This window comes from Euleptes europaea, chromosome 14, assembly GCF_029931775.1.
Source record: "Euleptes europaea isolate rEulEur1 chromosome 14, rEulEur1.hap1, whole genome shotgun sequence".
NCBI lineage: Eukaryota > Metazoa > Chordata > Lepidosauria > Squamata > Sphaerodactylidae > Euleptes > Euleptes europaea.
In genome coordinates, this window is record NC_079325.1 from 33,128,294 (window position 1) to 33,153,753 (window position 25,460).

Sequence of the window (25,460 nt, forward strand, 5' to 3'; positions counted from 1 at the left end):
TGACTTGCTGCAGCTGCTAACTTTGACCTGTTAAGACACTCCAGACCACTTTCCGCTACAATGATCACCCGTACACTGACTCACGCCAGCAGTCTTCCACCAGGCAGAAATCTGCCAGCACCATTTCATCTGCTAAATTTCTTCGGAACGTCCATCACTCCATTACATTTCTGCCCAGAGATTTACTTCAGTGCATTGGGAATTTTCTATTACAACTATTTGTTTTCTCAGTAGGAAATTTGATATGGTGAATCTCTTTGACAGTTCGATAGGAACAATCCTGACTTCAGGGAAATCAGATGAAAAATGCTTTAAGTGTTTAAATATCAGGGGAGAATTTTTTCAAGTTACCTTCATGTACTATAGAGGTAAACAAAGAAGAGTTGTAAACACAGTGCCAAGTTCTGGTTTCTATTTGAACATTACCACATGTTCTGACTTGACCTGGATGGCTCAGGCTAGCCCAGTCTCACCAGGTCTCAAAAGCCAAGCAGGGGCGGCCCTGGTTAGTATTTGGATGGGAGACCACCAAGGAATACCGGGGTCTTTATGCAGAGGAAGGCAATGGCAAACCACCTCTGAACATCTCATGTCTTGAAAACTCTATGGGGTCACTGTAAGTCAGCTGCTACTTGAAGGCGCTTTCTACTACCATACGCTGTACTCTCATCTTACATAGGGTGGTGTTCAAATGGAAACCAGAACTTAGCTTTGAAATAATTCTTCCTATTTTATTTTATTATGTGCTTTTATGGTATATGAAAGAAAAGGCATTCAGGATTTAAACATTGGTAACTCACACATTTTTCATTCAGTTTCTCTGAAATGTCTTCTTCTTTCCATTCAGGAGTTACTCCATACAAAATTTAATACTGGCAGGGGAAATCATTTCTATTTTATAACAGAATTTTTGTGGTTTTGATAATAGGACAATACGAACTCTTCCCCACTCTTGGTAGTTCTGCCTTTTTTGACTAGAAATTGCTTGTTTGGCCTAAATTGCCTGGACTGTATTCTCCACTGACTAAAAGGGCAACTTTTTAATATTTAACTTTAAAACAACAAAACAGATTTTTTTAATCAAACCAGCTAAAGGAACATCCCAACAACATCCTTGAGTTTTTGACACTGCAAAATGACAGCAGTTGAGAGGTAAGGTCCAGACCACCCCTCCCCCGGAGTAGCTGTTGCATTTTTTCCATGCCTTCTAACCCCTAAACCCCTGGCACCAAGTGAAAGGGGCGTCAGGAAGCTGTTTTAGAAGATCACGCCTGGGGGTGTGCTGCTAGCACAGCATTGCCAGAAGGGTCCAGCCAAAGGGTCTTTTTGGTGAGCCCCTGGTCACGGTGGGACATTCTACTTAAAAGGAGGACGCCCCTTGCATTTTAATGTTCTAAGGCTGTCAGTGGCTTTGATCTGACCTTTTCTCTAAAGAAAAACCTTGTGTCCCCTAGATATGAGATAGCTACATTTTGATGTTTTTAAGAGGTTTTTCTGTATTATTTTTAGATGTCAAATTGTTATCAGCCATGAGAATTGTCCAGTACTACATATGAGGAAGTGAAATAGTTGTCTCCCCCCCCCCTTTACTGCTGTAATGTTGTTTTACCTTTAGAATTGTGAAATAGTTCTTCGTGGGTCTGCTAAATGTTCTGTTGCTGTTAAACTGGCACTTACTTGAGGAACAATGTGATTTTTCCCCCTGCAATTTTGTCCTCTTTGGAAATTGAGTAACAAGGGGAGGGGTTTGGCTGTTAATATGATATTTATCTGAAGGATTGTGAAATAGCCTTTTTTGCGCTGCTGCTCAGTTTTCCCCTATGGCCAAATTTGGTTTACCTTTAGTATAGTGTCCCCCCTTTTCCTTTTCTTCTTGCTACATTGATGACTACCCTGGACATTGTGCAATAACTTTGTGATGTCTGTTTTTGATGTTTAATAATTATTGGTGGTGTTTTCCTGTCAACATTTTTTTTTTTGCCATTCTGTAAGGATTTTTAAATTGTAGAAATGGTGTTTGTTCTTGAACCAGGTAATATTTTACAAACAACTGGTATCTGCTTTATGACGCGATCCTTTGCAGTAAGGCTAAGCCCATACCGTTCAATGAGCTTAAACTGGAGTAACTCTGTGTAGGACTGCTATATTCATAGGTATATTTAGTTGATTAATCTGAAGCTTAGGGTAGGATGAGTAACTAGTTCCATAGAATCGACAGAAAACTATTAAATGACCTCTCTCAACTATCTTTAGGGCAATGAAGAGAATTAAAGTTTGTTACAGAGAAGTTAGTTAAATGAAATATCCAATACAAATGGGCTGTACTTTTATAACACCTTTTCTGATGTGTTAAAAGATCCATTAGTAAGTTTATGGAATGAATGCTTGAATACCTCTACATTCCCAGGAAGATTCCAGGTTTGATGCAGGGGTATCCATAATATACACAAACAGTTAAGAACAGTTATATTCAGGCAGTATATGATAATCCTGGAGCTTAATTAATTATTATTTTTAAAGACAAAATGACAACTTTAAGGGACGCTTTGACCTGTAAAACCATGTTCAGAAACTATCAGTGCAATCATAAACAGAATTATACCCTTCAAAGTCCACTGAAGTCAATGGACTTAGCCATTTGAGTCCTATATGGGGCATTTCAGGAACTGTGGAGATTTCCCACCTGTCATGTATGGAGCCCATAATGTTCCCAAGGCCTCCCCCTTTGCACTTTGGCTTGGGCACGTTATTTACTTACTGATTTGGTTGGCTGTGCTATTCTAGTTTCGCATGAATGCACCGAGACATTTAAAGTCAAAACAGACAAGTCTAAGAGTTTGGCAGGCATGAACTAGAGCAGTTGCTCCATCATCATTCCAGACATGCCAGCAGAGCCAGGGGGCAGAATGTGACTCTCTGAGAACTTCATCCCTGTCTGAAAGGTCAGATCAAGTTTCTAGCCCTTATGGCGGAAAATCTATGCTTGAGTGTGTGTGGGTTTGGCCTGCGGGAATCTGTGCATAAGTTTTCCAGCAGTTGGGAATGGCACTTCAAGAACCCTCACCAGTTCAAGTTAAATCAAAATAAAATACGGTAATCGAAGTAAAAGAAATTCTGTACATTAGCCTATCTTATTCAAGCCACAAAACGGAGCTTTCCACATGTTCAGCTTGGAAATCTTGAATGATGCTTCATTTGGTCCTTCTTGCTTAACCCTGGAAATGAGAAGGAAACTACCCCACTAAATGGCCTCCCCTTGGCTGCTTCAAGGTTGAAGGACCTCACTAAGAGTCTGCAGATCCTGTGGCTCTAATTTATGAAAATAAGTGCCTTTGGGTTTGCAAGTGCTCTGAGGGGAGTCAGAATATGTCTAGCAGTCCTGGAGACTGGGGGTCTCCTTCTCAGTCCCACCACAGTCACCCTTTACAACTGATTCCTGTTCCTCTTTCAAAATCAGAGCATCTGCTACTTTACAACCCTGCATCCGTAGCCCCTTCTCACAACAACAAACACTTTATTACAGCCTTGCCAGAAAAATACATATGGTTAGGGCAAATATACTCATATACATACTATATGCTGTTACAACATAATCCTTCTTTCTGGGAACTCAGTCCTAAATAGTCTGAATACATAATTACATAACCGATGGATGCCCTTTTGAGGTTAATCCTTACACTCCTTAGGAATACTCTTAGATTGACGAATTTTAATCGCTACTGCTCAGAACCTGGCAGTGGAGGATGTAACCTGCTTGTTTTCCCCCAATAACAACATCTGCAATAAATCTGCTTGCGGTACCCCTGTGATACCTTTTATTAGGGGGAAAATGAGCTGGACACGAGCCTCATTATACCAGGGACAATCAAACAAAACATGTGCCACTAATTCCAGCTCCCCTGACCCACAGGGGCAGAGTCTCTCTGATATTTCTCATTTAACCAAAACAATATCTTATTATAAAATGGACATTTCCATTCTTTGAATGGTTCTTGTCCATAACAGGTCTGTACTATTAATATCATATATATTTTTTTGGCTAAGGGGGTTAGCTTCACTAAAATATACACCTCTTTTATTTTTGATAACCAATCATGTATCTTAGGGGAGGTTTTCTGGCTCCACTGCCTAGCAAAGACCATTCTAGCAGCAGTTAAAATATGTAATGCTACTATCCGTTGGTCTCTTGGTATTTTGGGAAGATAGTTCAACAATAAGGTTTCTGGATTAAATGGAATTTGTTTCCTCAACCCTATGGATATAATTTTTACAACCTGTTTCCAAAAATTTGATGCCCTTAGGCAACCCCACCCCATATGAAAAAAAATCTGCATTGCCTTCATTACAGAACAAACATCTGCTGGTACCTGTGTTATAGATCTTTGCCTTCCTTGAAGGTGGTAGATGCCACCTATAAACCATTTTCATCAAATTTTCTTTGAATAAGAGGCTAACTGTAAAGTTTGTACCGTGATTAAAGAACCCCTAGGGAGATTTTTAACATATGCCTGTCTAATTCTGAGGGCACAAAATATAAACTTTACCGTAACACGCTTGTCATTACCAGCGAAGATATATAACAGATGAAAATCACGAGAACAGCAAGGGAACCTGCTCAATAAAGGCAATATATATTTAGCTCCTACAAATGAATACAAATAACAGCTAAATACAAAATGAGGTAAAGTTTCAATTACAGCTCTACCACAAGGACAGAGTCTCTGGGGGCGGCTAATGCCTTTGCAGCGACCTGACAGTTCCAGCACTGTCAGAAAAAAAGTTGACTGTTAGAAAAGTAAAATAACTCAGCAAAACAGGGAAAGGGGGGGCTGAAAAGCCCCCAAAAGGGGGAGAACAATGTCTCCTAGCATCTAGATAACTTCCTGATCTAATCTCCTCAGTGATTCCAAAGCCTTCTTTCTACAAATGATACATCCATGCATATCAGTATGCGCAGTCACCAGGTTATCTGAACAACATATGCATTTTCCCCACATGGACCACCTAAGCACAAACTGGATTTTCCAGAGTTCTGGTTAATGCACTCCAGCATGCAAAATATGTGTGTTGTCCCTGCTCAGGCAACACTGCATATCTTGGGAGCACAGCGAGAGGCACTCTGCTGATGCGCACAGCTGCCAGGCTCGCATCTCATGTGGACATGCAGTCTGTAAAGGGCTGGTGCATCAGGGGGATTTGTGGGAATGCACAACCTCTCTTCTACCCTAGTGAGCAATCCCTGAGCTTTCGAAAAAAGCATTTGAAAGGGTCAAGCAGAGCTAGCCAGAGAACATAAAACAAGCGCATTGACAGAAGTGAGCATCACTGAACAACAGGATACTAAATGAGCACATAATGTCCAGCAGTGGGGAATGGGGTGAGGGATAAAAAAAAAATCCCTTGGTAATGAAACAACCACCCTCCTATACCTTCATATCATGAGAGCATGACCTGGCAGGAGAGGGCAAAATTAAAACACAACTGGAACTGTTGCAAAGAATGTGCCCTTGCAGAGCTGCTACATCACTGAGGGACTGTTGTGTGAAACAGCAACAGATACGGGAGGGTGACCTTTCATACATATTTAAATCTTGGTAGGAGGGCTTGTGCTGTGAGTGCTTAGCCAGGCGCAGACTGGTCTGACCTAGGCAAGAAGGAAGGGAAGGGGTAAGAGGCGGAGCCCTTTGCCAACCCTGTAACATATCCGCAGAGGATTGCTTTTTCCCTTCCTTTCTTGGGTATCTTATAAAGCTTTGATGTGACCAGAGGCACGAGCCCTTGGATGTAAGCCAAAGGGCAAGAACCAAAGGGCTCTCGGCCCTTTGTCTCATAGCCTGTGGCTTGCAGCCTGTCTTCATACAAGCCAGGCAGTGATTCCAGGACCAGCCTGAGATTCACTTGCTCTGTTTTGTTTTGTTTTGTTTGTTGTGCTTTTGTCTCTTTATATATAAGCCGCTTTAAGTCCTTTTTGGAGGAAAGTGGGATATAAATGCATAAATCGATAACCTTTTGGCAGGTGACCAAGAAAGCTGTCGGCTGAGCACAGACTCTCAAGGCAGCAGCAGCTCCTCCCACAAACACCTGCGCAGTGACACCTATGGGCAGCACCTCCTGGAGTGCCCCTTTGAAAGGCAGCATTGCCCGGAGGCCTATGCTTCCCCCAGCCACGCCAAGGGAGAGCAGGTGTGTAGTCGCTCACCGGGCTTCCATTTTTAAGGGGTTTTTGGTGGGGAAGGGGGCAGCAGGGGGCAAACTGGTGGTTGGAGGAGTAGGCAATGAGTCCGAGTCAGGCCTTGGGTAACTTTGGTCTTTTATGCATGGGTTGGATTTCCCTGCTTGGACCTGGGTTTATTGCACATTAAAGTAACCTGGGTTGGGGGAAACTATATGCATTGGCTTGAATGATCAGGGACGAAACAGTGTGCTAATGGAGGCATGAATACAGAAAAGCAGTCTCCCAAGCTCAAATCAAGTCCCACCCCTTTAAATGCTGCTCTGTAATTGGCTTACTTCGCAGTGCTCCCCGTGAGAGAAGATCTCCTTCCCCAAAACCCAACTGCCGCATAAAAAACATTTTAAGAACAAAAAACAAAAAAAACGGATCAATCTGAAATAGGGGGGGGAGAGAAATCCAAGCCTCGTTTTTAAAAAGTCTTTCTTTTGCTCAGAAAGAGCTCAGAGGTAGCAGGAAGCAGGAAGCACTTGAATCTCCACCTCTTTACACACTGCTTCGTGATTGGCTGTGAGAGAAGCCAATCTTCTGTGTATCCCCCTAATGGAGTATGCACGCTCTGTGACTCCGGAATGAGCCAAGATCTTTAAAAAAAAAAAAGTTTTTTATTGTTTTTTCATACATTCTATACAATCAATTAACATTGCCTTTCAATCTTTTCTAATTCTCAATTAAATCTAACATATATATAACAATCATCTTCCCCTACTTTGACTTCCCCTCTTCCTTCTTCTATCTCTAACTTATCTTCATAATCCTCTTAGCGATTATTTTCTAATTCTTTATAAAAAAAATTATAAAACCTTCTACAGTTATTAAAAAAGGAAAAAGAGAAAAAACAAGAAAATTGAATGAGCCAAGATCAATGGTTTAATTCAGGCCAGACCAGAAGAGGAATGGGAAAAGCCGGGTTCGTTTTGCGTCGAAACAGCATTGAGCTTCCAAGGAATGAGATAGCGTGCATACTGAAAAATTTGATCCTGGCTGAAACAGGGAATAAAGGAGGTTAAAGCGACTGTGCATAAATGACCTTTGATTCATCTAGGGATTCAGTCCTGGTTGATACCAGCGGGATCATGGGGAATAAACAGGGAAGGGGTTTTAGGGAGCTGATGGCTTGTGAATTCATGTCTAGGACACTGGCAGACAAGCAGAAGGCCTTGAACTGGGGCACTGAGCTCTCTTATTCCTCCCCTCCCAGGGTATTTATGCATTGCCCCTACTGAACAGTTCCATGGACGAAGGCAAAGCCATGCTGACACCTTCCAACACACCACTTAGCCGCAACCTGGCTGCCCACCAAACATACTCTGCTGTGACAGGTAAGCGTCGCCCTTTCCTGGGACCCCTAAACCTTCTCCCAGACGCGTTACGTGCCATGTGCCAACCTAGGAAGAAGTTGCAAACCACTGGTGCACAGGACTTTGGGCCCAGAAGAGGAAAGTGGGAGACCCTGGACCAGTTATAGGCAGACCTCTGTCAACTCTGACCCCAGTAAATCACACAAGGGCCAGCGGATCCTGAAATAGCCTCTGCAAAGCCTCCCCCTGAACATCTTGGCCCTTTCAGTCCCACCCCATCCCTGTACTGCACCAAGGTCATAGATTTCTGCTCATTTTCATTTCATGTCTCCTTCTCCCACCATTCCTGTTCCTCCACCCCATCTTAGTCCCATCAGACTCCTCTCTGCCGTTCCTTGTGAAACAGGAACCCCCTGAAGTCTGCAGTACTCGCTCCGCCCCTTCCTCCTTACCTAGCTCTGCATTTTTGGACTATCAGCAAATTGGCACCGGAGGCTCTGTCCTGCCTTGCAATGCCTTTTCTCACACGACCTCTGTCTATGGCCAGTTCACAGGCCAGGCCTTTGTCTCAGGTATGATGATACAGCTGATGCACTGTGAGATAGTGTGCCAAAATGCAACATGGGGCAGATGCCTGGGCACCTGTCATCGTTAGCTGGGGGTTGAAACATGGTTGCTATAAATGTTTAGGTTTTGTACAGAGGAAATTATTCCAGAGCTCTACCAGGTTATGCGGAAGCAGTCTCTCGTTCTCAGCAAGTGAATGCCCCAGAGACTAGTAAAATGATGAGTCTGTACTCGTGGTGTAGTAGTTAGGAGTGGTGGACTGACTCTAATCTGGAGAACCGGGTTTGATTCTCCACTCCACGTGAAGCCAGCTGGGTGACCTTGGGCTAGTCAAAGCTCGCTTAGAGCTCTCTCGGCCCCACCTACCTCCCAGGTTTTCTGTTGTGGTTAGAGGAAGGGAAGGAGATTGTAAACTGGTTTGATTCTCCTCAAAAGGTAGAGACAATCGGCATATAAAAACCAACACTTTTTCTTGTACAGCAACCCTGGGGAGGGCACGAATGGCAGACCAGTCTTTAAAATCAGGTTAAAATCTTTCATGACACCCCCTGTTTACCGGCCAACAGCCAAAGTCTCTGTCCCCTTCCATGCATGTGGGATTGGCATAGTCCCATGACTGTCATGGAGGGCAGGAAGTCATGACTTTCCAACATGTGGTGTAAATACTAAGATCTGGAGGAAGCCTGGAAGGTTTCAACATCAGGCCCAAAATTGGTCATCAGTCCGGCCAGATAATCTGTTAGGCACAAGGGTTAGCAGTGCACTAACAGAATTACCAGGGTTGGATCCACCGGTTCACTGTCCTTTCCAGCCTGGCAGTTGTAGGACTCATGTGGACTAACAGTCATGTGGGTCGAGGGTAGGGTTGCCGACCTCCAGGTACTGGCTGGCGATCTCCTGCTATTACAACTGATCTCCGGCTGATAGAGATCTGTTTACCTGTAGAAAATGGCTGCTTTCTTAATTGACTCTATGGAACTGAAGCCCCTCCCCTCACCAAACCCCACCCTCCTCAGGCTCCACCCCAAAAATATCTAGGTATTTCCCAACCTGGAGCTAACAACCCTAGCTGAGGCCTGCACTGAGGAGGGGGAAGGGGGCAAAATTGTTTCCTCCTCCCTCTTCCACAATCACAGCTTTGCTGATCCCAGTCTATGCAAACACTTCCTGAGGCCCACCAAATCAGTAAGGTTGCCAGCCTCGAGGTGGTGGCTGGAGATCTCCCACTATTACAACTGATCCCAGGCGATAGAGAACAGTTCCTTTGGAGAAAATGGCTGTTTTGGCAATTGGACTCTATGGCATTGAAGTCCCTCCGTGTCAAAGTAAACAAGGCTGTCATATTAGTGGTCTGACTGATAGCATCTAAGATACTCCCCTCCCCAAACCCTGCCCTCCTGAGGCTCTGCCCCCCAAATCTCCAGGTATTTCCCAACCCGGAGCTGGCAACCCTACAAATCAAGCCCTTGATCTGGCCATGACCTCACCTTCCTGCTTTTTTGCTAGTGTTCAGAAGGCCAGGAGGAAGAACGGGGTAAAGACCACACTTTGTGGACATGATCCCCCATTGTAATAGATCCTTCTCTGTTCGGGCACAATCTAATCCCCCTCCCGCTCCACCATACACACTTTTCTCCCACAGTCAGAAGACTAATGAGGGAAATCTATTCAGGAGTGCAGCAGTGAGTGTTGTCCCCAGGAGAGAGAGACGGATCTCTCAAAAAATACCGAAGCCAGCCCTGCTCTTGCAAATATCTGACAGAGGTCCTGTGGGCCAGGAAAAGAAGCTGCTTCTTACCCTTCATGATGGTGCGACAATGCTTGTGTCTAGGGAAGGCCGTGAAGGGATGCAACAGTGAACAGTTAGGACAGATTCAAAGTTGGATGTACCACACATGGAGCCACTGAGCCAGTCTGCATGGTGGTCCTTCAAGCGGTGGGCTGTAATGGTGTATTAGGCTTCCTGGCTGCGTTTCATTAGACTTTTATCAGCTGCCCAAGCCAAACAGGAAAGAAAGGAACTGGCATGGAGGCATTCCATGTGGTTGGGTTGACCCTCACCACCACCCCACCCATAAAGACCACTCACTGAGGGAAGGCCACCCTTTGTGGACACGATCCTCCATTTTCATAGGCTGCTCCCCATGTACTACTATGTGGAACCCTGCTACGCTGAAACAATTTTCAGTTGTCCGCAGTGGGGCATATCATATCTGAATCTTCTGCAGAAGACCATGTGGGAGATCTACATAGGTAAATGGATTCCTGGCAGCCAGTGTGGTTTGGTGGCTTGTGTAGTTTAAAATCCTCACTTGGCCATGAAGCTTACTTGGTGACCCGAGGCTATTATTTACCGACAAAAAACGTTTATATCCCAAGCTTTCATCCTATGTGGGATCCACGGAGTGGCTCACAGCAGTGTTTAAAACAACATAAAACAATCCACAATGGTAAAACAGCAAGATAAAAAGCACACCCACAAAGCCAAGAACAGAACAGACACGGTAACAATAAAAAGCACAATTAATCCTCCAGATTGCCTCCAAAGTAGCTTTTTTAACACATCGAAGGACTAATGACGAGGAAGCAAGCCAGGATCCTCTCCACAGCCTCCAGAAATTAAAACAGAACAAGTCAATACCTTGAGAGAGAACTCACCCCCTTCCTGCAAAGGGTCACAGTTGGAGGCACTGAGGGTTCCTCTGTCTCCTTCTGCAGACCCAGCTGGAACAGGCTGGAAAATCTCTGCTTGAGACCACAGCGCAGTCATTGCCACCATCTTGGCCACAGAGGGGCTGTGGCTCAGTGGTAGAGCATCTCCTTGGCATGCAGAAGGTCCCAGGTTCAATCCCCAGCATCTCCAGTTAAAGGGACTAGGCAAGTAGGTGATGTGAAAGACGCCTGCCTGAGACCTCGGAGAGCTGCTGCCAGTCTTAGACAATACTGACTTTGATGGACTAAGGATCTGATTCAGTATAAGGCAGCTTCATGTGTTCATGTGAGCTCTATGTCTGGTCTGTCTTCTGGGGTTTTGGGCCACTATTGCTGTAGCTGCCATCCCTTCCGTTTCCTTAACAGTCAGAAAAAAGAAAAAGGTATTAATTATTCAAGGCCAAATAAGATATCTATACAGCCTTTTAAAAGTCAGAAGTCGGGGTGTTAGACACCAGGAAATTCAACATATACATGTTAGTTAAGAAGTTTCAGACAAAAGAGAGGAAAGAGAATTTTTGTTTGTCTGTTTTGGCCTAGCCTTGAAATGAAGTTTTGAAACAGCTGGATGGCAGGTTTGTCATCAGATAGACCAGAATGGTAGCTCTCCACACAGCAAGAGCCTGGTAGGTTCTCCCAGCATAGGTGGGTTTTGGATCCCTGGCAGATCCCCATTTATCTGAGATCCTTACATTATCTCCCTGACTGGCTCTCCTGTACTCAGTTACTTGTTCACTCTCACCTTGTGCAAGGCAGGCAGAAATAGTTTGGGCGGGGCATCTATCTGTGCCACTGCTGGTGACTTTTGGCTTCTCTCAGTTGTGTTTCTTCCCCTTGCAGGGCGTGAAGTGGTTGGTTCCACCCTGCCTGGCTACCCTCCCCACATCCCAACCAATGGGCAGGGCAGCTACAGCTCTTCTGCAATTGCTGGCATGGTGGCAGGTAAGGCTCTCCTGGAGAAGGTATGGGAGGCAGGGAGATCGAAAAAGGCTGTGCTGGATAGCAGCTTTGGCATTTCACTAAAGGGGCAGGTTTGAAAGGTGGAGGTGAGGTGGAGGGGGTGGCTGCTACAAAGGCTCACTGTCTCGTCCACCATGGCAAGGAGAGAACAGCAAAGACCCTGCCATCCAGTTCGATTCCTAGATAGGTCAGCTTGGTGGATGGGCCCTCAGTCTTTTCATGGGCTAGGGGCACTCCCAACTCCCCGCACAATGCATGAAATCGCTGCATGAGCTCCAGACACTGAGGCGACTCTGCAGGGCCTGCAAAAAGGAAATCATCTAGATAATGTGTTACGCTGGGTTGACCAGAATGCACCTTAACTGCCCACTCCAGCATGGAACTGAATTTCTCAAATGCCGAGCAAGATATGGAACACCCCATAGGCAATGCCTTGTCAAAATAGAATTTGCCTTGAAAGGAGAAACCCAGGAGCTCGAAATCAAGTGGATGGACAGGGAGAAGGCGGAACGCAGACTTAATGTCACGCTTCCCCAACAGCGCACCCTCCCCAAAGGTGTGTATCAAACACACTGCATTGTCAAAGGATGAATATTTGACCGAACAAAGCTCCTGGGGAATGGCGTCATTCACCGATCCACCCTTCGGGAATGATAGATGATGTATCAGCCTAAACTCTCTGCCATCCCAATGAACCATGTGTAAATCCAGTTCCAGCATTATGGAGTATATACGTTAGGTCCCCTGTGGCGCAGAGCCCCGTGGCGCAGAGTGGTAAGCTGCAGTACTGCAGTCCAAGCTCTGCTCACGACCTGAGTTTGATCATGACGGAAGTTGGTTTCAGGTAGCCGGCTCAAGGTTGACTCAGCCTTCCATCCTTCTCAGGTCGGTAAAATGAGTACCCAGCTTGCTGGGGGTAAAGGGAGGATGACTGGGGAAGGCACTGGCGAACCACCCTGTAAACAAAGTCTTCCTAGTAAACGTCGGATGCGACGTCACCCCATAGGTCAGGAATGACCTGGTGCTTGCACAGGGGACCTTTACCTTTTTTATGTTAGGTCTGGAGCTCTTATGCTGTGTAAGTTAGGTTGACTTGCAGGTTCTTCACAATTCCTGTGCGTGTTGTGTTGGATCAGAAACATGGTGTGTATGCAGAAAGGTCTTCAGCCTTCCCTGCTGTGCCATTTTTCCAACCTGAAATGCCCCTGGGGGGGGGACTATTTGAACCACTGGGGAAACCCATGTGTATCCCATAGGGACTCCAAACCCAACTTGCGTACTCCACAGTGTGCGAATCAGGCTCAAACCTCTTAGATGCCTTCCCTTTTAATCCCTCTTTAGTGGGTTAAGGTTGGGAGATCAGTAAATAACAATAAATGTCTACAACTTATTGAAAGGAAACACTTGTCTTCAGTAGACATCTCTAATTTATCCCTTCTGTGATGATACTGTAACATGTATTCTAGCTGAGGAGGCATGAGTCATTTTACAATGAGGCAATTAATCCGTTAAGCATTAAAATAAACCCTACAAAAACATAGGGGAGCTCGGGATGAAATCTTCATGGGAGGAGTGAACCGATCCATACTATGACTACTCCTCTATTTCTCCAGATCAGCTTTCCAAAAAGTCTGTTGCTTGGGTTTTACAATCAACAACAAGAACAAAATTCTCAAAAATGAGAAGCTAAAAGGGAGCTTCAGTGTCAGGAGGGCTGCTTATAAAAGCAGTATAAATGAGGTTCCAATAAAATACCATACATTAGAATAGGCACAGAATAGAACAGGCACTGATTAAACAGGCAAGATGACTTCCTCTTAAGGTAAGTGGAGATAGTACCCAAATGAGCATTAAAAGAGCATAAAATTTTAGAGCTTAAGCTTGTCAACCAACTCAGAATTTGTAGTGGATTTTAGCTGCCTTAAACTGATTCTTTAATCCATTAAATGAACATTTTTGTGCTGGTGTTGGAAACTTGTTTATTTATTTTATTAGACTTCTACCCTGCCCTCCCCAGCCAACTTCAACAAAGGTTGCTTCTGCATGGGGTTTTTTCTCCACCTCTTTTAATTCTCTTCTTTCCAAGTTTTCCCCATCCTCTGTATGCTCTTTCCCAAACCTGCTTTATTTTTTTGAAATAATGTTTTCCAAGCATGCTGCCGTGCTGCCTGGATGGGAAGGAGCACTTTTTGGGAAATCCTGCCCACATCCCTGCCATTTTTCTAATGTCAGCCCCTCATGGCTGCCTTTTTTCCACGCTGTATCGCTAGACGGTTTTTAAAAACAAAAATTGGTAATTGCTACAATGTGTAGTGTTACAGCGCTATAGCAATCCCCAATTTTTTTAAAGAGCTCTCAAAAAACTGCCAGTGACATGGCAAGGAAGTAAGGCAGGTATATGGGGTTCACAGTGGGAAACCGAGCAGAAAACTCCTATGTGAAAGCTCCGTTGCCGAAGCATTTGCCTCTGCAGTCGCTTAGGTAATAAGAGCAACACAGAGAATCCTGGCCATCTGGAAGCAGCCAAAGATATATATTTTTTACAGGATTCAAGATAGCGTAAGATCAAGAACAAAAAGCCACCATTTGCTGTTAGAAGAGAATATTGTCTTTACTGCTGTCTTTTTCCTTCTCTGTTGCAGCAACACCCCAGAGTCAGACTAGCCTTGACAATCAAGCATGCCCTTTGGCTGCAGCAGTTTTTGTCAATGAAAGCTTAAGAGGGCATCCCTAAGAGCAAGACCAGTGCTTGCTGACCCTAAATTAACTGGCCTGGAATTCTTAACAGTTCATCTTGTGTACTTATATGTAGTGAACCAGGTTGGTTTCCCGACTCCCACACATGAAGCCAGCTGGGTGACCTTGGGCGAGTCACAGCTCTCTTAGAGCTCTCTCAGCCCCACCTACCTCATAGGGTGTCTGTTGTGGGGAGGGGAAGGGAAGGAGTTTGTAAGCCGGTTTGATTCTCCCTTAAGTGGTAGAGAAAGTCGGCATATAAAAACCAACTCTTCCTCTTATACTTGTTCACACTGATCGGAATCTCTCTTCCACATCTGAACGTGCTCTGAAATTCCCTCTCCATTTTTCTCTCCTTGGTCACCCTGACTATGAGCCAAAAGCAGCTGTAGGCACTTAATCCGCCTAAAATAATGTCCTGCGTTTTCAGAAGGTGCTTCTACCAAGGATTTAGTTCCCACAGTACAGCTGCGGCCCCTGCCTAGTCCCAGGCCAGCAGAGACAGCAGGAACAAATCTCTTGCGGGAGCTGTTGACCTTGTAGCCTTCCTTTAGCCATACAATTTAGCATCACCCCTTCACCTCTGGCTATTCTACTTCTTAAAAAGAATGTGAAATATTATAGAATAAAAAGCTACCTCTGGGCACGACAGAGGCCATCCTTCACTCCCCACTGTAAAGCTGCAACCTGCCCCCAGACTCACAGAATGTTTGGACGGCACAGATGGTAGCGCATCCATGCAAGCCTAGGTCGGAGCATGGCTGTCCTTCATGTTCCTGGACAGCATTTTGAGAGAATTGTCCACCACCACCCCGCCCCCAGCTGACAGTTTATGGTGGCTTCACTGAATCTGAAGCTGGTAGTCTGTCTCGGACCATACCGACTGCTTTTCAGCATGGTGTAGTGGTTAAGAGCGGTGGTTTGGAGTGGTGGACTCTGATCTGGAGAACCAGGTTTGTTTCCCCACTCCTCCACGTGAGTGGCAGAGGCTAATCTGCTGAACTGGATTTGTTTCCCCACTCCTACACATCAGGCCAGCTGGGTGACCTTGGGCGAGTCACAGTTCTCTTACGAGCTTTTTCAGCCCTACCTACCTCACAGGGTGTCTGTTGTGGGGAGGGGAAGATGACTGTAAGCTGGTTTGAGTCTCCCTTAAGTGGTAGAGAAAGTCGGCATATAAAAACCAACTCTTCTCCTTCTTCATTATGGCCCCACGGCAGCTCTCTGGAGAGGAGGAGTAAACTCCGCTCCCCCAGGAAGGTTTTGATTTTTTGCTGGCAATGGCGCCTTGCCAGGTGGGTGAAGAGAAGCTGGCACACGGGCGCAGTTCCCTTGGGCTGGGACGTGCTGAGCTGGCGTGTTGCTGTGTTACCTTGGAGATGTGCTTAATGCAGCGTTGAGAATACAGAATCTTCTCCCCCTGTGCGCTCCCTCCCCTCAAGCGTGAAATGAGATTGGTCAGGAGAAGAAAGGAGAGATTGGGGGTTGTTTTTGCACTGCTTGTAATGAGGACACTCAATCAAATGCCCCTTGAAGTCCAACCCCCCTCCCCCATGGAAGGGTCTGTCTCTCCCCCACCCCCTCCAAGAGACAAATGTTTGTATAAGCTGCTCTCATACCTGTACATATTCCTTCCTTCTGCATACCTATTTATTTATGCCTTTTACCCTGCCATTCCTTATCTATCCTGCTCCACGGAGCCCATAGCAGTGTCTTGAATTCTCCCGTCCTCTGTTGCATGCTCACAACGACCCAGTGAGGTAGGTTAGGCTCAGAGGGGGGGGGGCTAGCCAAGGGTCACCAACTTACCTTCATAGCTCAAGGCGGATTTCACAGAGGATGCTTGTAAGATCGTGGCCTGAAAAAGTGTGCTTCCCCCCTCTAGCTTTTTACGTTTTTGTAACATTCACCTGATGAAGAGTTCTGGTGAGCTCAAAAGATTGCACAATGTTTTGTGTCAGTTTGGTTGATCCTAATGAAAGGTATTACCTGGGTTTTGTTCTTGCAGATTTGAACCCAGGTCTCCCCAGGAACTTGGTACAATACGCTAAGCACGGCTTCGCACTGGCTCTCCCAATACCACACAGGCTGATCCAGTATGCACAATATTCTTGTGGTTTGCTGGATGCATGTGGCAGAAAACAAAACATTTAAGACATTGTATCAATTGCAAAATAAATAACAAAATTAAAGTATGTGTTTGAAAAAAATACAAAAAACAGAAACTGACAGAGATAATAGCCAATAGTCATAACAATTTCCCTTAACTTCAACCAAACACTCACCAGCTTTGCATATACAAAAAATTTATAGAAGAAGTACCAGTACCTCAACTGTGGGCATGCTAGATAGATAGCTTGAGCCATGCCACCATCAATAAGCTACTCCGTCCCCTGCCCCGTTTGGACCCTGAAGATAAGGATACTGGCCTACCTTGCAAGGGTAATGTACATGGAACACTTTTAGGAAAAAGATCCCTCTTCTTATCTTTTTGCTAGGAGCTCCTTACACAACACCATTTACTAACCAGCAGCTCTTGTTGAATCTTTTGCTTGCCTGCAAGTCAACGCTGCAGTGCTCTCCTGCTTCGCTGGTCCTTGAAGGATTCCAGAGAGCTACTCTGGGTCCCTCGGGAGGCTTCACCTGATCCCTCCTCTGCAAAACATTTGGCTCCCTGACGGGAAGCTGCAGCATAGGTGTGAACCCTGCCAATTAAATTAGCCCAGCCCACCATGCAGAGAGGGAGTAATGAAGCAGAGGCAGGCCACCCACATCCCACTCTGTGCTGCCCCTCTAGCTGCCCTAGGAAATGTCCCCACTTCCCTTTGTTTCTCCATTGCTTTCATTCCCACTTCAAGCGTGGTGTAGTGGTTAAGAGCGGTCATTTGGAGCGGTGGAGTCTGATCTGGAGAACCGGGTTTGATTCCCCTCTCCTCCACATGAGAGGCGGAGGCTAATCTGGTGAACCGGAGCTGTTTCCTCGCTCCTACACACGAAGCCAGCTGGGTGACCTTGGGCTAGTCACAGCTCTCTCTGCGCCACCTACCTCACAGGGTGTCTGTTGAGGAGAAGGGAAGGGAAGGTGATTGTAAGACGGTTTGAGTCTCCCTTAAGTGGTAGAGAAAGTCGGCATATAAAAACCAACTCCTCCAACTCCTCCTCCTTCTTCCTCTTCCCCTTCCTTTCCCCCTCCCTCATACTAAGACCTACGGCCTGAACCTGTGTATTTTTATTTGTAAGTAAGTTACACTGAGGCTTACCAGCAAGTGTGTAAAAAATGTAGCCATAATTTTATGTTTCTCTTGATTCTTTGCGGGGAGGGGGGGGTTCTCTCTCTCTCCCCCCCCTCTTTTTCCTCTCTCCTCTGCCCCAATATGGCTGAGTGTATCCCCCCTGGTCTTTCTTGCAGGCTGGAGCAGCTGCACTGCAGCTAATGATTGTTTAAATGTCAGTACAGTACTTAGTTTCTCAAATGAGAAAGTGCTCGAGCTTGAAGTCATATTCTCTGCCAAGAAAACTTACTGCTCTTCTCAGATTCCTAACATGAGAAAACTGGACATTATCCAGGATGTAGCAGGTTCCAGAACTAGGTCTGCATTCTGTCTCTGCCTATGTTTGTTACTCTGGGGTGTAGGGTTGTCAGGTCCCTCTTTGTCACCGGTGGGAGGTTTTTGGGGTGGAGCCTGAGGAGGGCGGGGTTTGGGAAGGGGAGGGACTTCAATGCCATAGAGTCCAATGGCCAAAGTGGCCATTTTTCTCCAGGTGAACTGATCTCTATCGGCTGGAAATCAGTTGTAATAGCAGGAGATCTCCAGCTAGTACCTGGAGGTTGGCAACCCTACTAGGGCGACAGGCTGGCCTTCAGATTTAGCAGCCTAAATGTTGGCCTGCTTCTACATGGAGATGATTCCCAGGTAGCTGTCATCACTGTTGCAAATTTCTTTGCACCCGCAGTGGCAATGAAGCATCTACACAAGAAGTTTTCACAGCACTTTCCTTGCTTCAGCCCGCCTTGGCTGCCATTTTCCTTTCTGCCACTGGAGGGCTTTTTAAAGTTTTAAAAAGGGTAGTCAGTACATTGCTATAATGTTATAACAATTGATTGCAGCACTGTACAAGTTCCCAGTTTTCATTTTTTGTAAAGTATCTAGCCCTTTTTGTTGTGCAGTGGTAAGGTGAACAATGCAGCCAATGTATTTCCCTTTTTAACTCCACAATGAAAAGGGATGAAGATGTACTTTTAAAAATGAAAGCTGAGAACTAGTACATTATTGTGATAGGTTGTTATAATGTTGTAGTGATCTAGCTATTCTTGATTTTTTTAAAGGCCGTACAAAAACCTCTGATGGTGGTGATGGAGAGAGGTAGTGAAAACAGCAGCTGCAGGGATTGAGATTAGGAAAATGATGCCTGTGTGGCTTGGACCTGCAAAAATGTGCATCTTCCTTTCCACACAGTGCCCAAAAATGTTTGGTCTGTGATCTTTCCAAACGATCATACCAAACCAGATTTTGGAAAGACTGCATCAAAGCAGGGGGAAACAGAAAAGCAGGGTGAGAGGACAATGTTATGTGGATGTTCCTCAAAACTGCATTACAGTAAGGAAGCCAAGGCAGAGCAAAACCTCCGTGTGGGAACAGTGCTGGTGGCAAAAAAAAAAAAAAAAAAATTGAAGCTGGAATAATGTTGGAGTATAATCCCTATTTTGCCTCTTGCATTAATGTTTTTGTAAGTGTTTCTTCCCACCCTTCCTAGTTATATGAGAAAGGGAATGCTCTGAGTTCCTAGGAGGAAGGGAAGGATAGAAATGTGAAAAATAATACAGAAAAAAAGTACGGGGCATGTAAAGAAAACAACCATCTCCCTGAGGGGAAGGGCTGTGGCTCAGTGGTAGAGCATCTGCTTGGCATGCAGAAGGTCCCAGGTTCAATCCCTGGCATCTCCAGTTAAAGGGACTAGGCAAGTAGGTGATGTGAAAGACCTCTGCCTGAGACCCTGGAGAGTTGCTGCTGTTCTGAGTAGACAATGGGGGTTAGCGCACTTTGTATTTCCAGCGATGTATTAAAAGTTTGAAAATGTTGTAAAAAACATCGCTTTTAAAGGGTTTTTGGATACTACGGCTTATAAATGGTTGGAAGACGTCTTCACAGCTAAAAGGGCCAAACAAAGTTCGAACAGTATTTTTTATAGCGTTTTCAAACTCTTAATACATCGCTGGGAATACAAGTGTGGTAACCTCCAATACTGACTTTGAAGGACCACGGGTCTGATTCAGTATAAGGCAGCGTCATGTGGTCATGTGCGAGTTATGTTAAGCTAATTTAATAAATGTAGTGGGTACAACATGCTTTGCCTATGTTTAATGCCTGGTTAATACAATTATACAGACAAATTCAAATTCAGCAATTATTTACACTACAACAAACCAGTTACCCGTCTATAAGGTAACACAGAACTCTGATTGTTATAAAGGAGAGCAATTGTAACATCCATTAAAATGTATTCTACCGTGGCACTAGCAATTCATTGCTAGAGGTGCTAAGTATTATACAGTTAATATTAGAGAAATTAAAAATAAAATAAAATTACATTCCACGATACTGTAGGTTATTTTCCATGAACCTCTGTTGAAGAACTAATGGAAGAGGAGTGGCAGCAAACTTGTACCTTACATGGGACAAAATACCTTGAACCGCCCTTGTCTCTGCCTCCCCTTCAAGTCCCCAGGGCAATCCAGTTATTGGCCTACACTGCTGCTGTATGGGAAGGGAAATATATCCCATGCACTCCAAATCAGCAGAGTTTTGGATCTGTGGCATTCCAAAATTTTAGACTGCTACCTTCTGCCCAAAGCTCCTGGCAACATCTGGCAGCAAATCAACAGGTGTGGTTGTTGCTTACCGGGTTGATTCCACACTCCTCCACATGAGGGGCAGACTCTAATCTGGCGACCTGGGTTTGTTTTCCCACTCCAACACATGTGAAGCCTACTGGGTGACCTTGTGCCAGTCACAGTTCTCTCCGAACTCTCATCCCCACCTACCTCACAAGGTGTCTGTTGTGGGGAGAGGAAGGGAAGATGATTGTAAGCTGGTTTGAGACTCCTTATAGGTAGAGAAAACTGGGGTATAAAAACCAACTCTTCTTCTTCTTGATCACCTAAGGCAAGGGAACCACTTTTTCCAAAGAGTTGAGTGGTCCACAGAACAAGGCAGAAAGCCCCTTTCTCAGGCAGCACAGTTCCAGAGCATCCCTTGCTTTGAACATTTTGATCTGGTAGCTCTTCACTGTCATGGAGGCTCAACCAACACCATCATGGAGGCCCCCCTGTCGGCAACTTGGGGGTCAGACAGACCTTCGGACTTCCATAAGGTCATCCCACCCTCCACCTGTACTTCATCTGACATACGCTTAATATTGGAAAGCACTATTCAATTGTACTGCTTTGGCAGGGAGAACATGTGCTTATTGTTTCCCGAATAAAACCCTTTTGAAAGAAACTCAGCTTTGAAGTACATACAAATTTACTTGGCAAGATTTACTGCTGCAAATTCGACACTGAGTTTCAAAAGATTTCTGGAAACGTTAGCGTTAGAACTGTTGAGAGATTGATTGGTGTGGCGTACTGAAAATAAAAAGATTTGCGATTCCTAAAAAATACGCATACATAGCCACTGGACCACAGGCAAGCGGCTAAAGCAATCAGCTTGCTTTCTGTCCTGTTTTGAAAAGCTTCTCTCACACGTATCGCAAAACAAGTCACAATAGTTGAACAGCCTTTAAACCATCTTTTTACGAGTCATGACGGTTGAGGAGCCTTCTGTCCCCTGGCACTCATTCCCTCTTTTTTTCTGTCACCAGCAGGAAGTGATTATTCCGGGACCGCTTACAGCCATGCCCCTTATTCGAGCTATGGGGATACCTGGCGCTTCCCTAATTCAGGCCTACTGGGTGAGTATCCTTGAAGTGTTATGTTTAGGAGAATCTCGGTTTCTAGATTTGCCCAAGAGAGCCTGTGTCAGCTACTCCGGAGCACCTTATGGACCAACACTGGGATAACCACATCAGCTACCTGATGTGGGTCTTTGCTCCAGCCCCACAGGCACAGGGGAATAGGGGTGGGAAACACTGTCTTCCTCACCAACTTACCTTCATAGCTCAAGGCGGATTTCACAGAGGAAGCTTGTAAGATCATGGCCTGAAAAAGTGTGCTTCCCCCCTCTAGCTTTTTATGTTTTTGTAACATTCACCTGATGAAGAGTTCTGGTGAGCTCAAAAGATTGCACAATGTTTTGTGTCAGTTTGGTTGATCCTAATGAAAGGTATTACCTGGGTTTTGTTCTTGCAGATTTGAACCCAGGTTTCCCCAGGAACTTGGTACAATATGCTAAGCACGGCATCGCACTGGCTCTCCCAATACCACACAGGCTGATCCAGTATGCATAATATTCTTGTGGTTTGCTGGATGCATGTAGCAGAAAACAAAACACTTAAGACATTGTATCAATTGAAAAATAAATCACAAAAATAAAGTATAAGTGTTTGAAAAAAATACAAAAAACAGAAACTGACAGATAATAGCCAACAGTCATAACAATTTCCCTTAACTTCAACCAAACACTCACCAGCTTTGCATATACAAAAAAATTATAGAAGTACCAGTACCTCAACTGTGGGCATGCTAGATAGATAGCTTGAGCCATGCCCCCATCAATAAGCTACTCCGTCCCCTGCCCCGTTTGGACCCTGAAGATAAGGATACTGGCCTACCTTGCAAGGGTAATGTACATGGAACGCTTTTAGGAAAAAGATCCCTCTTCTTATCTTTTTGCTAGGAGCTCCTTACACAACACCATTTACTAACCAGCAGCTCTTGTTGAATCTTCCTCACTTTGGATCAGCAAGGCCTGGAAGAAATACTGGGAGCTCGGTCTGGTGCTCTCCCCTGGTCAAAAGAGTAACAACTTTTGCCTACTAGCTCCAGCTTCAACAGTTCCATTGACTAGACTAGACTCAGGGCTGGGGAATACATACACCAACACTTCAACCCCTAGACCATGACTCACAGTAGCAGTCTGGCCCTGACAGATTGGTAGTCAGACCTTAGGGAAAGAAGGCTTCCAGATGCTGAGTCCTCCACAAGAGTAGGGCATGGGGGAAACACAACCGACTGCAGTTGCTGATGTGTTTCTGCCGCATGGCTGGAAGGGGGGGGGGAAAACTCATGGCTTGTAGCCAATCACCTGCCCATGGAAGGCGTGCAAATTTCCCCCATGTTCCTCTGCTTTTCTGTAGTCCCTTTCAAACAAACACTGTGGGTTGTGGGGGCTGCAGTATGGAGTAAAATCCCCCCTTCTCCTGTCAGTGAGCCTAAGCGGAGGAAGAGAAGAATGTGGAGAAAATCAGCCTCCCACTGATTTTAAGCTTGTTGCTTAAAAAATAGATCTCTAGTACGTGATGAAGTTTTAATATTAAACAGTTTTTTAAAAAAAAAAATCTACAACTTGTCTGGAAGACGCAAAGGAAATAAATCTTCCTTATTTGCATGACCTGGGATTCTGATGATGTACAATTCCAGATTCCAGAGTTCAGCCTCATTTCCTCCCCTGCAATTACCATGCTCACTGAGGAGTCTGATGCCTGTTTCCCAGAAGGCAACAGCATATGACCTCTGCCCGTCATTCTGAATTGCACGAGTGGAAACATCCTGCCTTCCCTTGCTAATAATTTGTGAGGGATCCATCCTGGCCCAAAGCTGACTGGACATGCTGCCACCTTTCTAAACATATTTTACCCACCTTCTAAAGAGCTCAGAATGGCATGAACAGTCTCCCCTCTTTCATCTTCACAACTGCCCTGTGAGGTAGTTTAGTTGAGAGAAAAGCGGCTGGCTCAAGGACACCTAGTAAGCTTTGTAGCTGAATGGAGACCAAAACAGAAGTGCCTGTGGTCTGAGTCCCAACAGTTTTAGCCACTGGACTACACCACCTCTCCAGCCCAGGAGAATATAAAGAAGTGACAACCTGTGACCAGCGGGAAGAATGAAACTCTACAGGCAAGGGGTTGGCTAGTGCAGCTGTTGCAGAAGGGTGGGACGCAAGCCCTCTGAGCAGAGACCCTGACTGGAAACCAGCTCTTGTAGAACTGGACTCTTCTGCCCCTTTCCCCCTCTTTCCTAAAGGAAGGAAGGAGGTGATGTGAAAGACCCCTGCCTGAGACCCTGGAGAGCCGCTGCCAGTCTGAGTAGACAATACTGACTCTGATGGACCAAGGGTCTGATTCAGTATAAGGGAGCTTCATGTGTTCGGATATAAAATTTAAAGGGGAGGGACTGGGGCTCAGTGGTAGAGCATCTGCTTGGCATGCAGAAGGTCCAAGGTTCAATCCCCGGCATCTCCAGTTAAAGGGACTAGGCAAGGAGGTGATGTGAAAGACCTTTGCCTGACACCCTGGAGAGCTGCTGCCAGTCTGAGTAGACAATACTGACTTTGATGGATCAAGGGTCTGATTCAGTATAAGGCAGCTTCATGTATTCAAGGAGGCTGGGAGCAGGGATATCATTCCCAGGAGCATTTTAAGAGCGGTAAAATATGAGGCCTGTTGAGGCAGGCAGAGAGTGGCAGGCTCGCAGGTGGTGGTCCATGAGTATTGTGTGATGAGCTGCCATGAATGCTTCACCCTGGCAGGTTTTTTGGTAATGGGTGTTCCCCTTTCTCTAGGTTCCCCGTATTATTACAGTTCACCATCACGGGGCCCGGTGGCCCCCACCGCCACATACGACCACTTGTAGATGATACCATCACTGAAGGAGCCGGGGCAGCCCTAGTGAATCAGAAGAAACTATTTATTGCCCAGCAACGGAGGGAGAGAGCAAAAGAGACTAACTGCAGCTCAACGCCCAGGGGCCCGGCACACTGCATGCAGCCCTTGAGCTGAACAAGAAGTGCCCAGCTTGGGCCAAGGAAGGAAGCCAAGCGAGCAGCTACATGGGGCTATTTGCATGGATGTGCAAGTCATACTGTGACCACTGGGGCAGGGAAAGGAGGAGGGGCAGCAGTGGGGTTAATGGGGGACACTGGGAGATTTAGAGCAGCAGGACAGGTGGAAGTGTGGCAAGGCAGGAGAGGGAGACATCGGGGATTGGAGAAGGTCTGGTAAGGAAGCTACGGCAGGTGGCAGGAAGCCCAATGGACTGGAGCACCCTTGGACTCCAAAATGAAGTGTAATCAGGGCTGAAACGGCTGGACGTGACAAACACCAGCCAGTAAAATGGCATGACATTTGGAGAACTACTTGCCTTCAGCTTTCTGGTTGCAGAAAGACAACTGAAGACAACGGTGTCTTAAAGAGACAATGTGGAATTTTCAGAAGATACAGTGAGTTTTATGGAAGGAAGATCTTCAAGATCTCCAATAAAGCTACATGTTTAACAGCCATCTTCTCTCTAGAAAGGGTGGACCAGCTGAAGATAGGCTGTCTGTGTGCTGCACCAATTGGAAAGTAATTAGCTAGCTGCCACACAAAAGCCATATCTTTTGTTGCTTTTGCATTAACCTGCGCTGACCCTGCAGGATCTGGACTGAAGCTGCATCTTTGTGCCGCTCTGCTCCCCTGTACCTGCACGGCCACAGGGGCCATCCCTGTTCTCACCAACTTTTATTTCTGAAGGATCTTCTACCATTCCATTGAGTTTGAGCAGCAGAAAAGGGAGGCACAAATGCAGCTTTACCTATGCAAGATGACAGGTGAGCTTCTCTTATGATTGCAGCAAACAGTTTGGGTAGCTGCTGCTGGCTCCAGGGAGTAAACAGATGGGCCAAACCCCTTCTTTGTTAGTGAACAGGGCATTGCAGTGGACTGCAGCTGATACAGTTGCAGACGGAACCAGAACGTGTGGAAAGAACCTGAGACTTTGCACTGACCACAACACGATCATCTAAAAGTCAAACCAC

The 25,460-nt window shown here is 45.6% G+C and overlaps 1 protein-coding gene across 3 annotated transcripts in view; it reads left to right on the forward strand.

Annotated features, from left to right (window-relative positions):
• Positions 1-24,536, forward strand: part of PAX8 (paired box 8) — a 45,237-nt gene extending 20,701 nt beyond the window's left edge. For 2 of the 3 annotated variants that reach the window (XM_056861010.1, XM_056861009.1), the window contains 6 exons: positions 6,017-6,183; positions 7,434-7,554; positions 7,902-8,105; positions 11,653-11,754; positions 21,370-21,459; positions 24,228-24,536. In XM_056861010.1, the coding sequence (XP_056716988.1) occupies positions 6,017-6,183; positions 7,434-7,554; positions 7,902-8,105; positions 11,653-11,754; positions 21,370-21,459; positions 24,228-24,298 (755 nt within the window). In that variant the 3' untranslated portion in view covers positions 24,299-24,536. The remainder of the gene's footprint in view (positions 1-6,016; positions 6,184-7,433; positions 7,555-7,901; positions 8,106-11,652; positions 11,755-21,369; positions 21,460-24,227) is intronic. The other variant, XM_056861011.1, reaches the window with a different exon arrangement.
• The last annotated feature ends 924 nt before the right edge of the window (positions 24,537-25,460 follow it).